A 20,511-nucleotide genomic window follows, 5' to 3' on the forward strand; every position below is an offset into this window, starting at 1 on the left:
GATACGTCTCGCTATCAAGCCATCTTATAGAATTACGAGTTAGTATCGTGCAGAATCGCGCAACGAATATGTTGCGAATGCAGACTGTTCACGGAGCATGGTACGCTTAGCTAATTAATTACTAATTATCACGATGGAAACGATACGATTCTCTTTGAACGAGTGAAAAAATTCTAACATCTTTGCACTATTTGCTTTCAGAGACACGTAGATTGGTTCAGCTTCAACCTGTGACGAGACCAGTCGAAAGAAAAGCAGACAGCAAGAAAAAAAAGGCAGAAGAGAGAAGGTTAGCGAAACAACGTTAAACCAAAGTGAATGGGAACGTAATCGGCCTATCGTTGCCCACAACAGTTACGCAATTGACATTGGCAAAGTGTAACAGTACGAACATGGCCAACTACTCGGAGATTTCTCTGACAATGAGAAGTATGCCCGGAGGCACAGTGATCGTACCGCTTTTTCATCTGTTCCTCTTTCTTCTTTCTTCCAGTGAACTAACATGAATTTTTGTTGCCCGATATCCAACACCGTTGTGGTACCAGATGGAGAACATGGAATAACATGCGCTGGCAACTCGAGTGATTAAAAGTAAGTGAAACATTTTGCGTAGAAGATCGCTTTTATTTATTATCTTTCTATAAAATACCATACAATATGTGAATCGAAAGTTTCTACTGTTCATAGCTTGGAGCATTTTGTAGCTGATCGACAGCCTGTCGTAGATTGAATTGTTTTCACTAACAATAAGATGTATTTAAATTAGCCGTCCTTATAATCGTGTTACAACTTTCTCCTTTTCAGTTTCATGATCCAGCTGTGTAGGAATGTCGCGCAAGGGTATATCGAGGTCTCCGAATAATAATTTCCCTATTTTTCGTTACCACGAGACAGTCGATGTTGCTTTTTTTAACGATCAAACAACTAACACGGCCACCGGCAATGCTCCAACAGATACTAATTGTTAATCACCCGGCTTACAACCACCGTTACACGGTCATTATCACCATCGCTATATCGATGTTCCCAAAATGTCCGCGTTACTATATTATTAACAATACTTTCGCCTGCATGGTAAACATCTCGAACAACATTCTTCGAAATGCTTCCTTACATATTTATATCATACATGATATGGTATATAGAGTTGTTTCTTATTACTTTTGTTCGTTACTCCAGCTAGAAATAAGTGAAACGAAATAATAGTTGACTAAAAGTGATGAACTATGTACTTCTTGTAGCAGGTAACTTTTAGCTTCCGTCTTTAACTAAAAAACAGATTAGTTTTATTCTCTGATACGTTAAACAGATCGTTCTATTCGGCAACAATGCAATTGGTTATTGCTACAGCGATCAAAATCGCCACTCCTTATCTCTCTTTCTCGTAAGCATGGCTGTTTTTAAATAATTGAACTAATATAATCAAATATGCATTACCTAATCGAATGTATATTGCTGTTAAGTATTAACTGGTTAACTACCGTGAACCAAAGAAAGTACGGGTCTTGCGTTCGTACAAGCGCGCGCTAACGAGGACAACCCGTACGGCTAGACACGCAGGAACGTGACAGTTGTTTGACAGAAACGTGATAAACCTATACAGGGTGATCCTCTCGCTAGGGGACACAAAGGAACACTGACGACAATGGATCCCTTCACCACACCATAAGGAGGTCCGTATTGTCACGTGCCAGCGGGGACCTATCCGGACCGAGACGACTCTGTGTGTCTTCATGGTGCGGTCAAGGGATTCATTGTCGCCAGTTCCTTTGTGTCCCCTAGCGAGAGGATCACCCGGTAGAACTACGAACAAATATCTATTGAACTATTATTTTACACAACTGTAAAACAACTATGTAATCTTATTATTACTATTATTATTATTCATTGTTGTTGCGATACAACGTTATAATTATCATTATTGTTATTATTATTTATTATTATTAATTTGTTCTTTATTATTAGACGAACAAATTTCAAGCAGAAATGAATAAACGTATCAGTGATAGCGTAAAAGACAAGATAGCATAGCGTATTACATCGAGGTCGGTGACCAGAAATTCATTTCTCTTAATTCTGATGGTTTTGCTCGCATCGCGTTGGTAGAAATCGTTGCTTTGTCGGCTGATTTCTCATCGGTTCCAACGTAGGTCAGATTCTGCGAGGATATAGATCGTTTTCGACTGAGCGCTCTGGACGACGGCATAGGAATTTCCATGTTCGTCTCATCCTCTTCCTCGATCTTGGCAGTAACAATCTCTCTGGATTGTCCTAATATCGAAGCCAAGATCGAACCCCCTTGATACTTCTCCCGATCGAGAAGGAAGGAAGCGGTGAAATATCGATTGGATGATATGCGACGACGGGCCTTCGGCGAACTGTTGGGACTCTGAGCAGGAGAAGCAATCGGTGTAACCGGCAACGATTTGCTCACTCTCTTCAGTTCACTTCCGGCCGGTTCGGCCGTGAATGTTTCATGAAATTTATTAGACATCATCTGACTGGCTACAAGAACGATCGATTTTCCACAGAGGGCTGGTTCGCCGTGAAATCCATCGTCTATACCCTGGGACTTTGCTTTGACGTTTTCAGTCAACAAACTCTTCGCATACCTGATCTCGCTGTCTGAAATGTCATCGAATAAATAGGTAGTAGACGATATACGTAACACGACCCTTGATTCTTACCTTTATTCGTTGTCGAAGATGGTACAAATGGTTGACACGCTATAGGATGCTTGCTAAAATCGATTTCTTGACTCTTCTTCGGTTCGGCAACAAGTGTATCTTTCTCTGCGGTTACAGGAGCCGTCGATGAAGCGACGGCTTGTCCGGCGAGAACCTCGTCGATCGATCGAGATTCTTCCGAACCACCCAACCGATTCTGTGTCTTTGGATACCGTATGTAGAAAAAGCTATCGTCGTGAGATGGCGGGCTAAATGTACTCTCGTCGAAATCGAATCTGTAAAAAGCAGAGGAAAAGGAGAAAAGTTAAAATAATCCGATGAAAAAAAGTAATTAAAGGTACCCACAGCTCATCGCAGTTTGTTACGAAATGAAAAATACACCGATCACATGATTCACATGATACATCTGTATATCTAGAATATCTATGCTACCCAAAAGTTACACAACTTTCCTAACTGTATTATTATAGTTGATCCATTTACCGACCAATATCTTTCGATTAATGCTTGTTGACAGATTTCTTCGTGACGGCACGTACTCTTCTGTGGCGGTGCATAGTTCCATGGATCATCTTCACGTTCGTGAAGATACTCGGCCAGCCAGCCAAAAACGCGTTTCTGGGCACACGTGTTGATTTACGTAAACGAAAACACGTTGGTAGAAGTGTGCCGAATGGACTAACTGATCAACCGATAGGTTGCAATTATGGTGAAACGACGATACAAAGACTGCACCGCACCAGAATCACGAACGAGCGCACTCGTCAACAGAGTCATGTTTCTAAGAATAGCGGGCACAATGCCCATGCCACGCGAACTCGCTATTCGCATTGGCCAAATTTCGCCTATAAATACTTTTTCTATAAGTATATTAAATAAACATATAGATACATTCTTCGTTATATCCCGAATAAAAATAAGCAAACAAACAAGGAGAAAAAGGAGTTATTAAACGGTATAACGTATTTAATTCTCTTCTGCTTCTAAAGACTTTCATGATATTCATTGTTTGTACGAACGTAAAATTTTCTCCGTCAATTAGAAGGATTGTCCCTCGTCGTTGGCAATCGGTTGATGTTGATTTTATTCTCTCAGTGGAGAATCTTGCTATGTTAAAATGTTAAAACGTGATAAACCAAAAAGCAATGATACAAATTGAAATTTTACAGATTATCCTTGAACGTTGAGGAAAATTCGTGGTGTAACACACACACCTGTTGTCAGCTCTTCCTTTCATCCATTGCGGCAAAGATATTCCACCGCTGAGTAATCTATCTTGCTGTCTCGTGGAGCCCATATTACGTTTTTGCAAATGTTTATTTTCGTTTGTGTTCTGTTCGATGACAACAGCCAAACACCTGTTCTTCCTTTCGGTTTTTCTTGTTTCTTCAACTAAATCACACTTCCAGGCATTACGTTGAAATATTGTCAATAAAATTATCCAAAAATCGTTGTTGCTCCGTTCAAAAATCTATCGACCGGAATGAAATCGTTTCCTAGGAGACCGACCTGCACGTTCTTCTACTGACCTGAAACAACAACAAAACGTGATAGGTTGACAAGTGTGCACATTTATGTATTATATATGGAACTGATTTCATTAATTTTCCTAACAATACGCGATCTGTGTAATTCAAACGAGGAAAAAAACACGATTTTCGTTCGAGTTTCAAATCCTCTACATTGTATTCCGGATTATATTCCCTGTGTAATACGTATTTTCGGAGATTTTTCCTTCTTCCTCGAAGTTATTGATCTTAACAACCAGCTTTTGTTGTTCCTTGTCGACAAGAAATTTTTATTAATATGTTTGTTCGTTGTCGGCGATAAATCGTACATGTAAATATGTATAAAAAATGATCAAACAACATCCAAACAACAACAACAAAAAAGAGTAAAGCTGTACAAAGTACTTATGTTCCTATCAATCGTTAAATTATAATTTAATCTCGCGTTACAAATAGCTTCGACAAAAAACAACTATTTTGAGAATCCTATCAAGTAAATTCTAATATACTTACATATTGCGTTGTTTAAATTTCACAATCGAAACATAAACAATAACACTAGCTTCTTTAAAAAGGACAATACGTGTATCGATTAATTATTTACTCACTCCATCTTTACGATACGTCGAATATTTTCGCGCAATTAATAGCCCCATAACTGCGATATTTTCACAAGACCTTGGAAATGGTAATACCGTGACTTCGAAACGACACAACCACCTACCATTTACTATGGACGACACAAATTTCCGATCTACTACATTACGTCGTTTTGTGTCAGAGAAACGAACAACACCTCTTCTAAATTTCCTGCCTACGGGAAAATTAAAAAGAACTAGAACAACATAGGGAAAATAAGAAAGAAACTAGGGTGACACTTGTATTCGATAAAAATTATGCTTATCCTCGTCATTCTTGTCTATCCTTTGTGCCTACATACATACAAGATAGCTACTTTATTGCCAAATGCATTTGCAAATGAATAAACTCATAAATTATCAATTATCAACATGCGGAACGCATCCTATTCTGTCGAAATTGAGGAAAAATACTAAACTAAACTGAACTAAATTATCAATTTTTTATGAGTACATACAACCAATCGGAGCGATTTATTAAATTGTTCTGTACTGAAATTACATTCAGATGTTTCCCGTCCGTCCCGGCGGTTTCCGGCGCTGGTGGGACGACGGCCTTTCTTCCGGTGGAGGTCACGAAATAGAACCGCAAACGGTGAGTCCGTTGAATGCAAAATCGGTTTCAATCGAACTGAAATAGACAGTTTCAACGTTATAAGTTTCTACAAGAATTGTGATACATATTTCTTAACACACGGCTACAGAGATTTACTTCCTCTTCGAGAAACCGTGCAAATCGTATATACATTTTGTATCGCGAAGTAACCCTAGTTACTATCAACGTTTTGGAAACCACGTGATATTGGAGGCATCTGTTAAAATTTGTAATTGTTGTTCAAACAGTAATCTTTTGTTTTCAGGTATCCTCCCAGCAAAGATGAAGTTCAATCCACTCGTCTCTTCGTCGCGCAGAAAAAATCGAAAGAGGCACTTTACAGCGCCTTCTCATATTCGTAGAAGGCTTATGTCAGCTCCTCTTTCAAAAGAACTTCGACAAAAATACAATGTTCGAACTATGCCTATTCGAAAGGATGACGAAGTACAGGTAATATGTCTCGACTTTATTAGATAATTGAATAAATTGTTTAATTATCGAAACATTATTCGACAATAAACTATTTGATTTCTATTGTTTTTGTGCATCTTAAATATTTGTCTTGTTATTTTAACAGGTTGTACGTGGTCACTACAAAGGTCAACAGGTGGGCAAGGTTGTCCAAGTGTATAGGAAAAAGTTTGTTATATACATAGAAAGAATTCAACGAGAAAAGGCTAATAGTGCTAATGTATATGTTGGTATTGATCCATCCAAGGTAATTAACAATTCTTTTTTTTCTATACAAAAGTAATAACGTCATTTTAATAAATGATGAACTAAACCATTCACATAGAATCAGACTTATAGCATAATGATGACATCGATACATAAGGTTCTCTTACGTATTGATGATGTTGTTTTGCTTAGTCTTTTTACTGCAGAGAGTTTGGCACTGATTTTATATTCATTATATGTCGTTTTTTCGAATAGTAAACGTTGATCCTTATTAAATTCAAACTTTCTTATTATTTGCAGACAGTTATTGTAAAGTTAAAGATGGATAAAGATCGCAAGAAGATCATAGATAGAAGGAGTAAAGGCAGACTTGCAGCGCAGGGCAAGGATAAGGGAAAATATACAGAGGATTCGACTGCCGCCATGGAAACTTCGTAAACTTAAGCTATACTTCGTTTATATGTTCGAAAATAAAAATATTAAAATTGGAATTTATTTGTTCCTGATATTTATTAATAATATGATATTGGAACAGCCGTGATGTTAAAAGGTATTCTGTACTTTTAAAGTATCTTCAAATTTAAATAAAAATTTTTTATTTAGGAAAGTAAAGTCACATTTAACAGGATATAGACATACGTGCATACAAATACGGCCTCTACTGTTTCGAAGCTGCGAAAATTCTCAAAATATAAAGAAACAGATTAACAATATCAAGGTAAATATTGATAGTGGCCAAAATATATTCTTCCGGAGACAGTGTATGCATTATCAGACGAGTATCGAAAATTATGAACATTGACATCAACGCCGCTCCGCCGATACCCAACATCAGTTCCATTATAGTGCTTTGAAGAAATATTTGTATCAAACCACCAAGTAATAAAATCCAAAGACCGATAAATAATCTGTAAATACATACATAAAAACATAGTGTAGATTCTTTAAATTTTTATAAATAAGTCTAGGAGAAAGAAATATACAAATAGAAACATACCCGGAACTTGAAACGGACAAATCACGTTTGCTTTGAAACGTGTAAATAGTTAATCCTATCGTCACTGTCAGTGTCATAAACAAAGCTTCCAAAACCGTAGTAACATCGAACATCGATACTACTATAGCAATGGTGTAAGCCTGCATCAGTGTCTAATAATCATACGTAAATCAATTAATACTTTTTTAATTAAAATCACAAATATTAAACAAGAATAATTTGAATACTCACAAATAATGTCAACAATACTAAGTTGGCTGGATGATCTTTTCTTTTTACATATAGAGCAAATAAAGTAACCATAGTCCCCATAAATGATACAAGTAATGTCCAGGAACTAAAATCATATAACACATTTTTTCAATAATGATTTTCTTATGTTCATGTAAAAATTCATTATGATATGCTTACTTCTCTTGAACGAAGAGCTTTAATGGATCAAATGCCATAAATACTGTACCTATTAATACTGTTATTAAAAGTTGAACGCTCAGTAAACCATATACCTTTCGAAGGAAACCTATAGTAGTAATAAACCACAAATAAGAATAAAGAATTAAACGACTTTAAGTTCGCTTTATTGTAGATTAATTGCTCCTCAGGTAAAATAAATGTAATTACCTAATCGTATATTAATAGTGGCATTATGAACATTGTTATTGTAGGTAAAGTCATGTTCGATGTCATTTTCATCCGTTTCCTTTCCGCCACTCTCAACATCTTCGTTAATCAATTTCACAGATTCCACAGCCATTATTTCCTGCTAATGACTGTTGTCAAATAATTTTTAAATACTGATTATTTTTCGAAGTATTCCACAAGATTGTAACTGTATATTAAACCACAAACAGAACAGTGTTATCTGACAATTTTATTTTTTAAACAAGATTGAGATGTGACAGTTTAAAAATACGGGTTAATGTTTATTAACGTGTTACAACGAAATCTACGTGATACTTGAACATATGTTTATGTCACCGTCAGTGTCAGGTGCATGCACATAGATCGATGAGGATGTGGATGCGGCATAAGAGACACTGACCCAATTTTAATTTTATCGTCACTGTTTTTGTACAATATTTATTCTATTATGTTATTGTATCGTGTTTTCTTAAATCGTATTTTATTTTCTATTTCAATATCACTTTTTGCTGAAGTTACCTTATCTTACCTTATCTTAATTCAATATCGAGATCGCATTTTTTTCCAAAAATACAACGCTGTTGTCCCTGAGGTAATTTATTCTTTTATTATAATAACTATATGTTAATTTATTTTACTCATTAATATTTTTAATGTTTAAATGTATACAAAATTAAAAATCCTTCTAATCGATGTAATTTTTGTTATGCGCATGTGCATTCATTTTTTCACGTGTTATGATTCTTGCTTCAGGTTTAATGTTAACTAGATAAAAAATAAATTACTAAATGAATAAAGTATAAAGATCAACAACTGTGTCTGCATAATATAAATTTAAAAAAAAGAAAAGAAATAGTATTTATCAATTTATTTCATACCTATTTCGTATGGTTTATGAGATTTTCTTCTGCCAAAAATACAAGAAATATTGCCTACATCTTTATATTCAATCTTATACTTTTGATTCCCAAGTTTTAACTTGTTTCCAGTTAAAATCATTTTCTTTCCTAATAAATGCTTTTCAAATGCCTATATGTAATGAGATACAACATTATGTTTTTCAGTATTTCATATTAATATAATATTCTGTACATAACATACCACAGATGGAATGTCTAAAATAAAGATGTCATCTTCGTGGATGTCTTTAAATCTAAAGGAGGGTATCATTGTTTGATGAATTAAACCATCCTGATTTATCAATTGTTGTAACTGTGAAAGAAAAAGATGAGAAAGCATTAGAAAACATACAATGCTGTATATAAAAATTGAAAATAAAATTTTTATTTGTACATTGCTTGGCCTAGCGCCTGATGTTGTTTTCTCCTCATTCAAAACTTGCGTTACGTTTCCAATCGGTTGATTCTCGTCATTGAATTTCTCCATTTCATTGTGGTCTTTGTGATCAGAACGAGTGGTAATTGGTTCTACACACTTTGATAAACTGCTTTGACAATGTACTTCTTTTGCATTCAAATCATCTTTAATCGAACATTTAGATTTGGACTTGTATGAATTTTCATTCAATGCTCTAAACCGTAATAATTGTTCAGGTTCTTCATCTTTGCTTTTTCCCCTGTTTTTGTGTGTTTTACTTTTCATGTGTTTTTCACTATTCGTAACTGATTGTACAGTGTTTTCTTTTTGGCAATCTTCTATTCTGAAACTTTTATTCTTCTGCAATTGCTTATCCAACTGAATTAACTTTGTTAGCTCAACAGATTTATCTTCACTATCTGACGTATCAAGAGATTCTGTAGAACGTCTAAGTAAATCATCCATCATATTTTTAGTGCTACAGGATATGTTATCATCGTCGCTGAGATCGGACTCGCTTTCCACAGTTAAATTTAATCTTCTTAATTGTTGTAAACGTTTGTTTACCGAAGGTGAGACGCTATCTTCTGTATCTTGTACCATTTCTTGTGTTCTAAGCATCTCTGTATTATCAAAGTCGTTTAAACTTAATTCTGGACTTGGACAATTATTGGCTAACGATGTGTCATGTGATATTATTTTATACTTTTTGTTAACAATTTCCATACAAGTGACTATAGGTTGTGGCTTATCTTTATTAAGTAACATTTTCATATCTCTAGAATCTATGTTACTTGCTATATTGTGATTATCAAATGATAAATAATTATCAGAATTTGGTGAACCTATCTGCATGATAGAATTGTTTCTTTGATTCAAAGTGGAAGATGTTGTTTGTATATTCTCTACTATTTCATGTACTTTATCTCCATTTTCCCTGGGATTCTTAGATTTATTTTCCAAAACTTCTTCTTCTGTATCTTCTTCAATCCCTGAATCTTTTGGTTGATTTACGTTACCATGAGGCAAAGGTTGAATATTTAAAATTTGATTATTTTTATCTTTATCTACAGGTGTTTCCTGGTCATTTGCATTCCTCTCAGATGAATTAGAATGATTTTCATTCAGGCATACTTTTATATTTGCAGAAGAGTTACTCATTTCATTCTTTGTTTCACCGATATCATCTAATAGAGGTGTCAAATTCTTTTTAATCCCTTCCACTGCCTGTATTTCAGGGATATTAAATGTTTCACAATGGTGATTTCCATCTGACTGATGGATCAAAGAACTTTTTTTAAGAGAAATTATAGAATTTTCATTAGTACTGGCTGTTTTTAAACTAGTTTCAACATCTTTATGAGCAGCTAGTCTTTGAGTTTCAATTGGGCTTGTATGCGAAATGTTTTCATTGATGTCATTTAAACTGTTTTTCCTTTTCTTCTTAACTTCTTGCCAGCCTAAGTTTGTACCTTCAGGATCGTCACTTTCTACTTTTTGTGTTACAGCTTTTTTGTTTGTTGTATGATGTACAATGTCATTTTCATCAGTTTCAAGCTTTCTTTTACGAAAATAATCTTGATTTTTCTTCTGAGTTTGTTTATATTTTTTCAAAGATAAAGCGGAATTATACAAAGTACTATAATCATTATCACTGAAATAATCACTGACGTCTGTTTCGTCATCATCTGGCAATTTTCGAAGAATAGCAGTTTTCAGTTTAACATATCTACTATAAGTTTTCAAGCGACGTCGTCTAAGTACCATATTCATAGCCTTACATCTACGATATATTTTCTTAGATGGTACCAATTTATGTACTAAAGAGAAATCTATCATTCTGCTTGCAACAGCATTTGGTATTATTTTCCAACCTATTGCACTAGACTTCATTTGAGTAAGATTGATTTTATTTTATCTTTAGACTGATTTCAAAATGATTAACTAACCTGTTTGTCACATTCAACAAAAAGCTTCTTACAAAATACTTAAATTATAAATAGGTATTTATAATTTCGCTAGTAGTGAAGCCGAAATCATTCATAACCAATTTAGACGAACGTTATTACAAAATTCACCATAACAAAAAATCTGTGTTCGTTCATTTGTATATTTCATCTTGCGTGATCTAGATCTAACGATCAAATCAAAGAAAATAGCGCCATAAGCCATAAGCACCCATAAGCGAAGGCATCCCCACTAGGGGACATGATAACATTAGGTCTAGTTTCCAGGTAGGTAGAGGTACTTATGTACCTGTAAATAATGATGTAAATCACAAAAAGCGAAGGGAGTAAAAGGATAAAAGTAAAATAAAAAGAATAATGGAAGCAGCGAAATATTTTATAGCAATTTTGGTATTGAAGAGGGGAATGAACAAAGAGAGTTCACACCCAGGGTTTTGCTTGTGCTCAGTATGGTGCTGCACCATGCGGCTAACTTTTACAAAAGAATAGAAATCTGTAAAAGACATCCAAATTAGTATATACAAGAATTTATGAACTTCAATATTCTCTTTATTCATTAGTTAATTAGAAATAGCTAAAGCTTAAAGCAGGATGGGTATTATAAAAAAGCTATAAAAATACATTATTTAGTTTTTTCTTTGGTATTTATTATGTGAACGTTTCTACCTCATACTGCTCATACGTCACTTCCTTCCTCAACCGTCGTAAGTGCACGCGTCTGTAACAAAGTAACATAAATAATATTAAAATATTATATTAAATTGTATTCATGATATAAGAAGCATGAAAAACGGAAGAAAAACTTGGAGAGAAGTCTAGATTCATTATTTCTGGCATCAATTCCACATTGTGTTCAGAAATGTGTAAGCTAAAATTTCATATTCTTGTTGCGAATTCAGATTCGAATGAACGTAGTATTGTCTTAATTATTTCTTCTCTGTATCGATAATTTCCTACTTTGTTTTCATAATTTATTGTTTCAAACTCTGAAAAACGATATAGCTTTTTCAATTTAATTGAGGTTATCCAATCGTGAGTTAAAATCCTCACCCACAATGATGGATATACTATTTTCTAATTTGAATCAGCATTTTCCTTGATATATTCATGTTTCGTCTACTCTTATTATGTTTGTTGGTACATTGTATATAAATGTCGCTGTATATATGTGAACTAATATGTTATTAAATATTTCTTAGTCACTTCCTTCCGCAACTTCGTCGTGGGTGTACGGGTTGTAACAAAGTGACATTAAATAGTATTAAAGTATCATATTAAATTGTGTATTAGGTATCAGAAGTACAAAGACCGGAAGATAAAGTTGAAGAGGACCGGCGTTATGATTTTTGACAATTCCACATTGCCTTCAGAAATGTGTAAGTTGAAAATTTATACTCTATTCTGGCGATATAGATATGAATTAAAATAATATTTTCTTCATCCATTCTGCTTTTATGACGATAATTTATTAAAAATCATTAATATGTCATGTTTTTTCTACTTTCTTTCCTATATTTTGGTGCTCTAGGTTAAAAAAAGTAATCTTGATCTTATTTCAATATGGCGTTGATAATTTTCAACGACTCTTCCCGTTCTTTTAGTGTTAAAGTTTCGAAGCAATTCGAAGTTTCTACCAATGCCTGTGATTGGTCATTCCATTATGGAGTCCTTCCATTTCGACCAATCAGATTCATCGTTGAAGGGTGAGGTGCGCGGAGTGTGGCGCAGTGCATCAGTCCTCTTCGAAGCTTCGTTCATCTTTCACGTGTCTGCAACAGGTAAGATTAAATTATCTTCAAATATTAAATTAAATTGTCGATCTGGTGTTAAAAGTACAAAAAACAGAAAAGAATATCAAAGAGAAGTCTAGATTCTTGATCTTTGACATTAATTCGGCATTTTCTTCAAAAATACAAGAGTTGAAAATTTGTGCTCTTGTCGCGATTTCATAATGAGGTTGGAACAGCAGAATCTGAATTACTTTCCCTTTTATATCGTTAATTTCGTAACCAATATTGAACGTTTTTAATACTGTTTCACACAATTTACTGTTTGATATTTAATAACGTTCTCTCTTGAGCATCGTAATATTATGAGATCTGTTCGTCTACCGGCTTCGGTTTGGCTGGGGACGAACATTACCGAATAATACCGAACGGTGCTGATCGGTCTTCGGCAGGAAGGACGGTCTCGCCATTTCTCTCGCGAACGTCGAAGTGATAAGACGTGTTGAGAGCATCCTTCCGCATAAATAGTAGGTGCGCATTCTACCTATTAAAATATTTTGCATAAATTATAGGTCAATCGTTTATTAGTAATAATTTTATTGTTGTTGATTAAATTTTATTTACATAAATTCGTATTTTTTATTTGTTACAGATATTTGATGGATATTGAAAGGACGCCATGACACCTGATATGGGATTGAAATAGAATTTCGTAAAAATTTATTGTTTTAATTTATTCTAATCAATTGTTAACATTTATTATTACTTGTTTTTTATTGAGTCGTTGTTAATTGTAAGCATTTTTGATAATTACCTGCTACCAAAGTCAAGAAAGAAAAGATTAGAGACATTTTTTTTCTTTAATTAATTCATAGAAAAAGAATAATTAATTTTTCATTTTATTATATAATTTCGTTTAATATTTTAATACATTTGTTTTAAATTAGAACAAAATTGAAATAATTCGTATTCTACTGCAAATGACTGCTTTTCTTCTGCAATTATTAATTATTTTAAACAATCTATTTTTGTCAAATCGTAGTAATTATATTATAATATCCAGCTTTCGATGCAAGTTTAAATTAAAATAGAATCACTTTATTAAATCACATGCTGTTTAAGCATGATTAATCATTGGACTTTGTTTATTGAAAAGAATTTAGACAATTTATAAATCACGACATAATAGAATTTCCAACAATTTTTGGTATGCTTACAATTTTAACAACAGAAATCCCCTATTTTAATAAAATGGTTTATTATATTTATTTAATAATGATTTTCTATTCTTGTAATATTCATTGAAATAATTATCAACAAGTATTTAAAACATTTCATTATTAGGATGTAATCTAGGATCAATATTCAACTTGAATAATATTCGTGTTCGTTGAAAATATTTCATGAACCCTGATATTTCCATTTACACATAACAGTATTTCCATAACGAAAGCTCAATAAGAAGAATGTTTGTTTTGTTTTGTATATTTCCACCCATCCCCAACCTCCTCACTAATCTTTTCTTCCAGGAATTGTTGTGGCCGCGCGCAATGCGGTCGGTAGAGTCAGTGTTTGTACGAACATATTTCCAATGTTTTGATTTTTTCAAGGGTGAACTGGCCCTGAATAGAGTTGCGTTTGTACAGTTAGGAATCACTCGAAAGTAGAGTCAGTGTTTGCTGCGTATTATAAAATATTTTCTAGAGCATCGCGGCTCTTTCCATCGTGAAAGTAGAATCTCTATAATTGTTCGCCGGAATTTATTCACGGTCGCGTTACTATTTTTATTTTTAATTTTTTTTTAATTGCTCGATATATCCGGAATTAGAGTCAGAGCACCACTGAAGAGGAGTCTTGGGCGTTGCTCCATAAGGAAAGAGTGTAAGTATCTTATTACTTTATTTAATTAATTTTAATTCAAATAGAATAATTTATAATTTCGACACTTGATAATTGAGAGTTCTTTTTAGTTGCTAATATTTTATACAATTCAATTTCATATATAATTTTATTAGAATAAAAATTGATAATTTGCAAAATTAACCGTAATTCTTTTTTGTTTTGTTACAGATGAATTTTTTGATTTTGCCGAGTTCCTGGATATCCTGATGATGGCTTTCTTCACGACTTCCGTCTTGGTACGTCACTAATTGCTTTTTATTAAAATAGAATAATTTTCAATTTCAACACTTGATAATTGAGATTTCTTTTTAATTGCTAATATTTTATAAAATTCAATTTCATATATAATTTTATTAGAATAAAAATTGATAATTTTCAAAATTAACCGTAATTCTTCTTTTTTTGTTACAGATGAATCTTCTCCTACAAGGCAGCCTCCTACCTGGTGTTGTCCATCCTCCTACTTGACTGTCGGAAGAAGAGTATATCTGCGAACGGTGAGTCGCATGTTTTATGGTTCCTCTGGTGCCCAATCATGTCGTAGGACGAATGGTCCGAATCGACACGGGCTACTAGTTGTATATGTAGTTGGCTAGCACAGTGACCATGGGTATGATTATACTCATGAGTAGTTACATTTTTATTGTATTTCATTTTATTTAGTTCAGGCTAGGTCTTCTTGCACTTCGCGTTTAAACATTATATCTATTCCACATATTCCAATAGAAATTTATAAAATATATGAATGCTTTAAAATGTTCATGATACGATTTTATAACAAAACGTGGAATATGAAATATTGTAATACAGAAACAATTTTATTTAGTTTTTCTTTAACGAAGAAGTCAGATACCATCTGATTTAGTTATTGTAAAGATTCAAATTGATATAATATTGGTAATATAATATGTATATTGGATATACATACTAATTATGATTTTACATTGATTTCATTACATTTTGTACATTGAAAATTCAAATAGAATTTGAGAATTTTTTACGAGTAGTAAAGTTCAATTCTCTCTATAGCGAAGTTTAACTTAGTTATGCTTTCATGTAAAAATGATCAATTTATGTGCAAGAAGACAATTCGTGACGGGTAGATTTCCAAATCAGAGTGATCTATTTCAACAAATTTTGCGTATTCTTGAAAATTTACTCTGAGGAGGGACTCGCCCGAGGATGTTTTAATTTTTTATTAATTTTCACAATATATTCTTTTTTCATTGGAAAGAATTTTTAATTAGTCATTTTGCTTTTAATAAAGTATCAAATTCAATTTTGACATTAAATTCCTTTTTATTAGAGTTTTGCCTTTATTAAATTAGTGTTGCGAGAAATTTCCGACGCGAGAGTAAATATGACGATGCACTGACTAGTATTCGGTGGGAATCCTTTTGGTTTTTAATCTCAATCCTATGTATTATTTAATTAATCAAATTAGTTACAAGGATTCCGCGGCATAAGACCGTGAACACCATCTCTGGGAGATATACCCATGCATTACTAGGCCTTTGCAGGCGCAGCTTTAGAATACGGAGCATATGCAAATATGTTACCATATTCTAAACTGTAGTCCTTTTGTCTATACTATGGGCGTCCGTCAATCTGACACCGTTGGATGCAACGTGTTGGACGGGCGGGTAGCGCTCTTAGCGAAGGGGTGCACTCTGTCCTGGCGTTACGACGTCCAGGCGGGGTGGGTGGTATGTAGCGTCTGGCGTAAGACTAGGGGGCGTGAGACCCTTCGTTGCCAGCTGATATTAGCAGTGCACCATGTTTGCGTCATAGTTGCTCTATTTTACTTTTCAGTATTTGTTCTTAAAGTTTTATATTTACAAAGTCGAGTCACTTTTATTAAAATAGTGAAATATTAGCCCGTTAGATGTTTATGTACTAATCATGTTTGTAGATCAGGATTTTCAGGTTTAATCCTTTCCGTGTTTATTGCCAAAGCCCATTCACGTGCCCAGGTGCTACTTGGATGGGTAGAGGCAATGGGCACGATGACCTAGTTCATAAGAATAATAATTAATAAGCGGCTGGCATTGTGTTAGTATATCGTGCACGACGTAATTTCCACATATGGTGTGTGTGTTTTTAGGCTGTGGGATTGCGTCGGTTTAATAACTTTTTCATTTAACTTTTAATTTGAAATAATATTTTATTCAACAAGATGTACAATGAACGTACAAACCAATTAGTATTATTACCATTACTATTACTATATTGCCATTATTATTACCATGATTATTACCATTATTATGAAATATTCTGTATCAAAGTAGTTGTTAAATTTTGTAATTATCATTATACGCAATGAATGCTAGCCTTGCCAGACGATTTCAGTGAAAAATGGTACGTACCGTAGAGTGTGATGTGAGATGAAACTCGGGTGACGGAGGCGTCCCGGGACGTTCTCTCTAGTTTAGGCTCTTGCACCCGGGTGGAGTGTATGGGGGTCGTGGAATGAATTTTTGTGAGAATGTGATTTTGCCTTTTTTAAATATAGCGTTAGGTAGGTAGGTAGTATACCTTCTGGTGTGTGTGGTAGATCGTAAGTAGGTAGGGCCGGGACAGGTTATCACAGTCTCTTGGTCGGGTAGGCGCGATTTCGCGTGATCAACCTGTACCTGGAATATATTTGAAGAATTGACGATCCAATCGATACGAACGGAGTATGCCGTTCGCCTTCGATTCTATCTGTACAATTTTTCAAATTTTTGGCGATTTCATAAGTCGTCATACGCGATCGCGATGGCATGAAACGCACAAGTTCTGCTCGAGCACGGCACGTGTGCACGAACAACGACTTATATAAAGTCCTTTTTTGTCCACGTGTCAATTAGAGTTTCGCGATTTTTCTTTTTTGTTGATTGTTTTTTTTTTGTTTTGCGAATTTGCAAGTCTCGAGCTTTAGATATAAGTTTCAGGTGGGTGGACCGCCCGAAGAAAGAAAAGGCTATATGCCGAAGCGCCCCGACAAACTGTCTTTCAAGAGGGGAACTACTAATGATTTTGCATCCTTTTGTAAGAAAGCATGGGAAATCATTATCGTTACTACTTTGTCACTGTGCTTGCCTGTAGTTGTAGTTTTGTAATTGCAGGAGAAGAGGAGGCCCGTGACCCCCATAATTTTGGGCAAATCGCGTTTTCAATTTAGTGTTGCGAATGAATATCGATCACGGTTCAATTTAGTGTTGCGAATGAATATCGATCACGGTTCAATTTAGTGTTGCGAACTTTAAATATCGTGTTTCCTTTTTGTATTGCTTCAAAATAGAATTTAACTTTTCAATGTTGATTGCATTAAGATTTTTCAGAGTTCTGTTTTTTAATGTTGATTGTTTTAAGATTTTTTAGAATTTTGCTTTTTAATGTTGATTGCTTTAGTGTTGCGAGTAAAAAATTCACGGTTTGAGAATCCCCCTTTTTTGCATTTTAATTGCATGTCTATTAAAGATAGCGTTGCGAATTAGCGCGATTGTTTCCCAGTGTTGCGACTTATAAATCCGTGATTGCTTTGCATTAGTTTATAGAGTTCCCTGCTAATTAGTGTTGCGGTAATGAATATTCGCGTTTTGCATTAGAGTTGCGATATATGATGAAATGCCCAAAAACGATCCAGTGGAGTTGCCATGGTCCATAAGGCAGCTATGGACCAGCTGCCGTGATACAGCCTTGGATTGGCTGCACCCCTTTTTTAGATTAGTGTTGCGTCTTACAAAATTCGGTAGATTTGAGTAGTGTTGCGTTACAGTTCGCGTTTTCTCTTTTTCTCTTTTTTTCAGCTTAGTGTTGCGCATCATGGAGCAGCCTTCACGCGTACGCTTTTGTACATATTATATAATTAATGAAATTAGTGTTGCGAGTAAAAAATTCACGGTTTGAGAATCCCCCTTTTCAGCATTTTAATTACATCTCTGTTAAAGATAGCGTTGCGAATGACATTAGCGCGATTGTTTCCCAGTGTTGCGACTTATAAATTCGCGATTGCTTTGCATTAGTTTATAGATTTCCCTGCTAATTAGTGTTGCGGTAATGAATATTCGCGTTTTGCATTAGAAATGCCCAAAAACGATCCAGTGGAGTTGCCATGGTCCATATGGCAGCTATGGACCAGCTGCCGTGGTACAGCCTTGGATTGGTTGTACCCCTTTTTTAGATTAGTGTTGCGTCTTACAAAATTCGGTAGATTTGAGTAGTGTTGCGTTACAGTTCGCGTTTTTGCTTTTTTGCTTTTTTTCAGCTTAGTGTTGCGCATAATGGAGCAGCCTTCACGCGTACGCTTTTGTACATATTATATAATTAATGAAATTAGTGTTGCGAATGAATTCGCGATTGTTATTAAATTTTTTACTTTTTCGCATTTATTAAATTAGTGGAAGTAACTATGACTCACATTCGGTGGGAGTCCTTTTAAGGATTCCGCGGCCTGAGACCGTGAACACCATCTCTGGGAGATATACCCATGCATTACTAGGCCTTTGCAGGCGCAGCTTTAGAATACGGAACATATGAAAATATGTTACCATATTCTAAACTGTAGTCCTTTTGTCTATACTATGGGCGTCCGTCAATCTGACACCGTTGGATGCAACGTGTTGGACGGGCGGGTAGCGCTCTTAGCGAAGGGGTGCACTCTGTCCTGGCGTTACGACGTCCAGGCGGGGTGGGTGGTATGTAGCGTCTGGCGTAAGACTAGGGGGCGTGAAACCCTTCGTTGCCAGCCGGTGTTTTGTCATAGTTCAGAATGTTTGCAATTTTGAAATTAGTGTTGCGTGTGATTTCGGTTTGTTTTATAGGGTTTGCTTAGGGATTGCTCTTATGGGCAGTCAAACTTTTCTTTTCAGGTTCCCCTGTACCCTCCCTCTCTCTGCCCCGCCCCCATTCTTTTTTCTTCCCTTTCTTTAATTTTGAAAATTTTGAGCATTCGGTTGTCGGAAATACTGTTAAATAATATATGAATTTATTATTTTCAGAATATTATTAAATACGATAAAGTTTTAAATAGAACTTTATTCAAAGTTTTATTTAAAATGGAAATTCATTTTATTTTGTGATGATTGGTGATAATTTATTTCAAGGAATATTTGTTCATTCGAGATAGCTTATTAAATTTTAATTCTACTTTATTTAATCAAAAGTGGTGGATAATTGTTGTTCGAGTTGTTCACTTTTAATTTTTGATCGCGATGTTTCGTTTCAAACTTACGGAGAAGCTAATTAAATTAGTTTTATAAATTTTCAAATTCTTTTCTTGAAAAGCAAAGTCCACTCGCGATTTTCTTTTCAGTTTTTCCATTTACAATAAATTTGCATTGAAAGGTGTATTGAATAATATAATGCAATAAAGTCAAGTAGAGTCATGGTTGTATGTACATACGTATATTGCAGTAAAAGATAGTTGTTTCAATTAAAATATCGTGTACTGTTTGTCAACAAATGAACGAATATTAAATACAAAAAAATGAAATACTAGTTCTTAATTCAATTTATTTAACTCAAATATATATTTTTCTAAATCTTTTTCTCTTTATTTTGGTACTGAAGTTTGCTTTTAATTCATATTTCGTATCAAATTGATTTTGAGTTATTAACAACCACTCTGATTTTTGTAAAGTTTTATTGTTACTAATGTATCTTCTTTCCAGGTATTAATTTTTTTTTGTTTTTATCTGGATTCAATTAATCAGTTTCTGTTACAGAGAAATATCTTTATAGAAAGTATGAATTGATAATACTGATGTGAGTAAAAGATTAGAAGAGATCTAATATAAAACTTGAGGTAAACAGATGGAATTCAAGGTATTCAATTAATTAAAGTGTAAAAGTGATGTAAAAATGATTTAA

General features: G+C 34.2%; 4 protein-coding genes across 6 annotated transcripts; 1 reads left to right on the top strand and 3 right to left on the bottom strand.

Moving 5' to 3' along the window:
- The first annotated feature begins 7 nt into the window (after window positions 1-7).
- LOC114874402 (60S ribosomal protein L26) lies at window positions 8-6,597 on the top strand. Its single transcript, XM_029183637.2, has 7 exons — window positions 8-100; window positions 202-289; window positions 494-591; window positions 5,342-5,428; window positions 5,694-5,878; window positions 6,006-6,146; window positions 6,407-6,597. Exons 5-7 carry the CDS (start codon window positions 5,711-5,713, stop codon window positions 6,542-6,544), a joined length of 447 nt encoding a protein of 148 aa, XP_029039470.1. The 5' UTR covers window positions 8-100; window positions 202-289; window positions 494-591; window positions 5,342-5,428; window positions 5,694-5,710; the 3' UTR covers window positions 6,545-6,597.
- Window positions 604-5,035, bottom strand: LOC114874399. Of its 3 annotated transcripts, none has more exons than XM_029183632.2 (4): window positions 4,804-5,035; window positions 3,902-4,216; window positions 2,688-2,962; window positions 604-2,625 (listed from the first exon to the last, which is right to left on the bottom strand). In XM_029183632.2, exons 2-4 carry the CDS (start codon window positions 3,982-3,984, stop codon window positions 2,036-2,038), a joined length of 948 nt encoding a protein of 315 aa, XP_029039465.1. In that variant the 5' UTR covers window positions 3,985-4,216; window positions 4,804-5,035; the 3' UTR covers window positions 604-2,035. The 3 variants fall into 3 exon arrangements, with proteins under 3 accessions (XP_029039465.1, XP_029039464.1, XP_029039466.1); XM_029183631.2 differs by having other exon boundaries at window positions 4,709-5,035; XM_029183633.2 differs by having other exon boundaries at window positions 4,920-5,026.
- An 88-nt stretch (window positions 6,598-6,685) lies between the features above and the next one.
- On the bottom strand, window positions 6,686-8,072 carry LOC114874400 (protein lifeguard 4-like). Its single transcript, XM_029183634.2, has 5 exons — window positions 7,725-8,072; window positions 7,515-7,623; window positions 7,335-7,440; window positions 7,104-7,255; window positions 6,686-7,014 (listed from the first exon to the last, which is right to left on the bottom strand). Exons 1-5 carry the CDS (start codon window positions 7,855-7,857, stop codon window positions 6,765-6,767), a joined length of 750 nt encoding a protein of 249 aa, XP_029039467.1. The 5' UTR covers window positions 7,858-8,072; the 3' UTR covers window positions 6,686-6,764.
- Window positions 8,073-8,237: 165 nt separating this feature from the next.
- On the bottom strand, window positions 8,238-11,261 carry LOC114874397 (putative uncharacterized protein DDB_G0282133). The gene is made up of 4 exons (XM_029183630.2): window positions 9,039-11,261; window positions 8,847-8,957; window positions 8,624-8,774; window positions 8,238-8,510 (listed from the first exon to the last, which is right to left on the bottom strand). The coding sequence occupies exons 1-4, from the start codon at window positions 10,953-10,955 to the stop codon at window positions 8,431-8,433; spliced, it is 2,259 nt and encodes a 752-aa protein (XP_029039463.2). The 5' UTR covers window positions 10,956-11,261; the 3' UTR covers window positions 8,238-8,430.
- Window positions 11,262-20,511: the final 9,250 nt, after the last annotated feature.

Source organism: Osmia bicornis, chromosome 9 (assembly GCF_907164935.1).
Source record: "Osmia bicornis bicornis chromosome 9, iOsmBic2.1, whole genome shotgun sequence".
Classification (NCBI taxonomy): domain Eukaryota; kingdom Metazoa; phylum Arthropoda; class Insecta; order Hymenoptera; family Megachilidae; genus Osmia; species Osmia bicornis.

Excerpts from the sequence above, each read along its gene's own strand:
- LOC114874399 (XM_029183632.2), bottom strand. The coding sequence starts at position 3,984 with ATGGGCTCCACGAGACAGCAAGATAGATTACTCAGCGGTGGAATATCT. Across the intron at positions 2,963-3,901 it reads AAAGGAAGAGCTGACAACAG|ATTCGATTTCGACGAGAGTA; the intron begins GTGTGTGTGTTA and ends TGCTTTTTACAG. Across the intron at positions 2,626-2,687 it reads ATCTTCGACAACGAATAAAG|ACAGCGAGATCAGGTATGCG; the intron begins GTAAGAATCAAG and ends ATGACATTTCAG.
- LOC114874402 (XM_029183637.2), top strand. The coding sequence starts at position 5,711 with ATGAAGTTCAATCCACTCGTCTCTTCGTCGCGCAGAAAAAATCGAAAG. Across the intron at positions 5,879-6,005 it reads GAAAGGATGACGAAGTACAG|GTTGTACGTGGTCACTACAA; the intron begins GTAATATGTCTC and ends TTATTTTAACAG. Across the intron at positions 6,147-6,406 it reads TTGGTATTGATCCATCCAAG|ACAGTTATTGTAAAGTTAAA; the intron begins GTAATTAACAAT and ends TATTATTTGCAG.
- LOC114874400 (XM_029183634.2), bottom strand. The coding sequence starts at position 7,857 with ATGGCTGTGGAATCTGTGAAATTGATTAACGAAGATGTTGAGAGTGGC. Across the intron at positions 7,624-7,724 it reads CACTATTAATATACGATTAG|GTTTCCTTCGAAAGGTATAT; the intron begins GTAATTACATTT and ends TTACTACTATAG. Across the intron at positions 7,015-7,103 it reads TTGTCCGTTTCAAGTTCCGG|ATTATTTATCGGTCTTTGGA; the intron begins GTATGTTTCTAT and ends ATGTATTTACAG.
- LOC114874397 (XM_029183630.2), bottom strand. The coding sequence starts at position 10,955 with ATGAAGTCTAGTGCAATAGGTTGGAAAATAATACCAAATGCTGTTGCA. Across the intron at positions 8,958-9,038 it reads CAGGCGCTAGGCCAAGCAAT|TTACAACAATTGATAAATCA; the intron begins GTACAAATAAAA and ends TTTCTTTCACAG. Across the intron at positions 8,511-8,623 it reads TCATAAACCATACGAAATAG|TTAACATTAAACCTGAAGCA; the intron begins GTATGAAATAAA and ends TTTTTTATCTAG.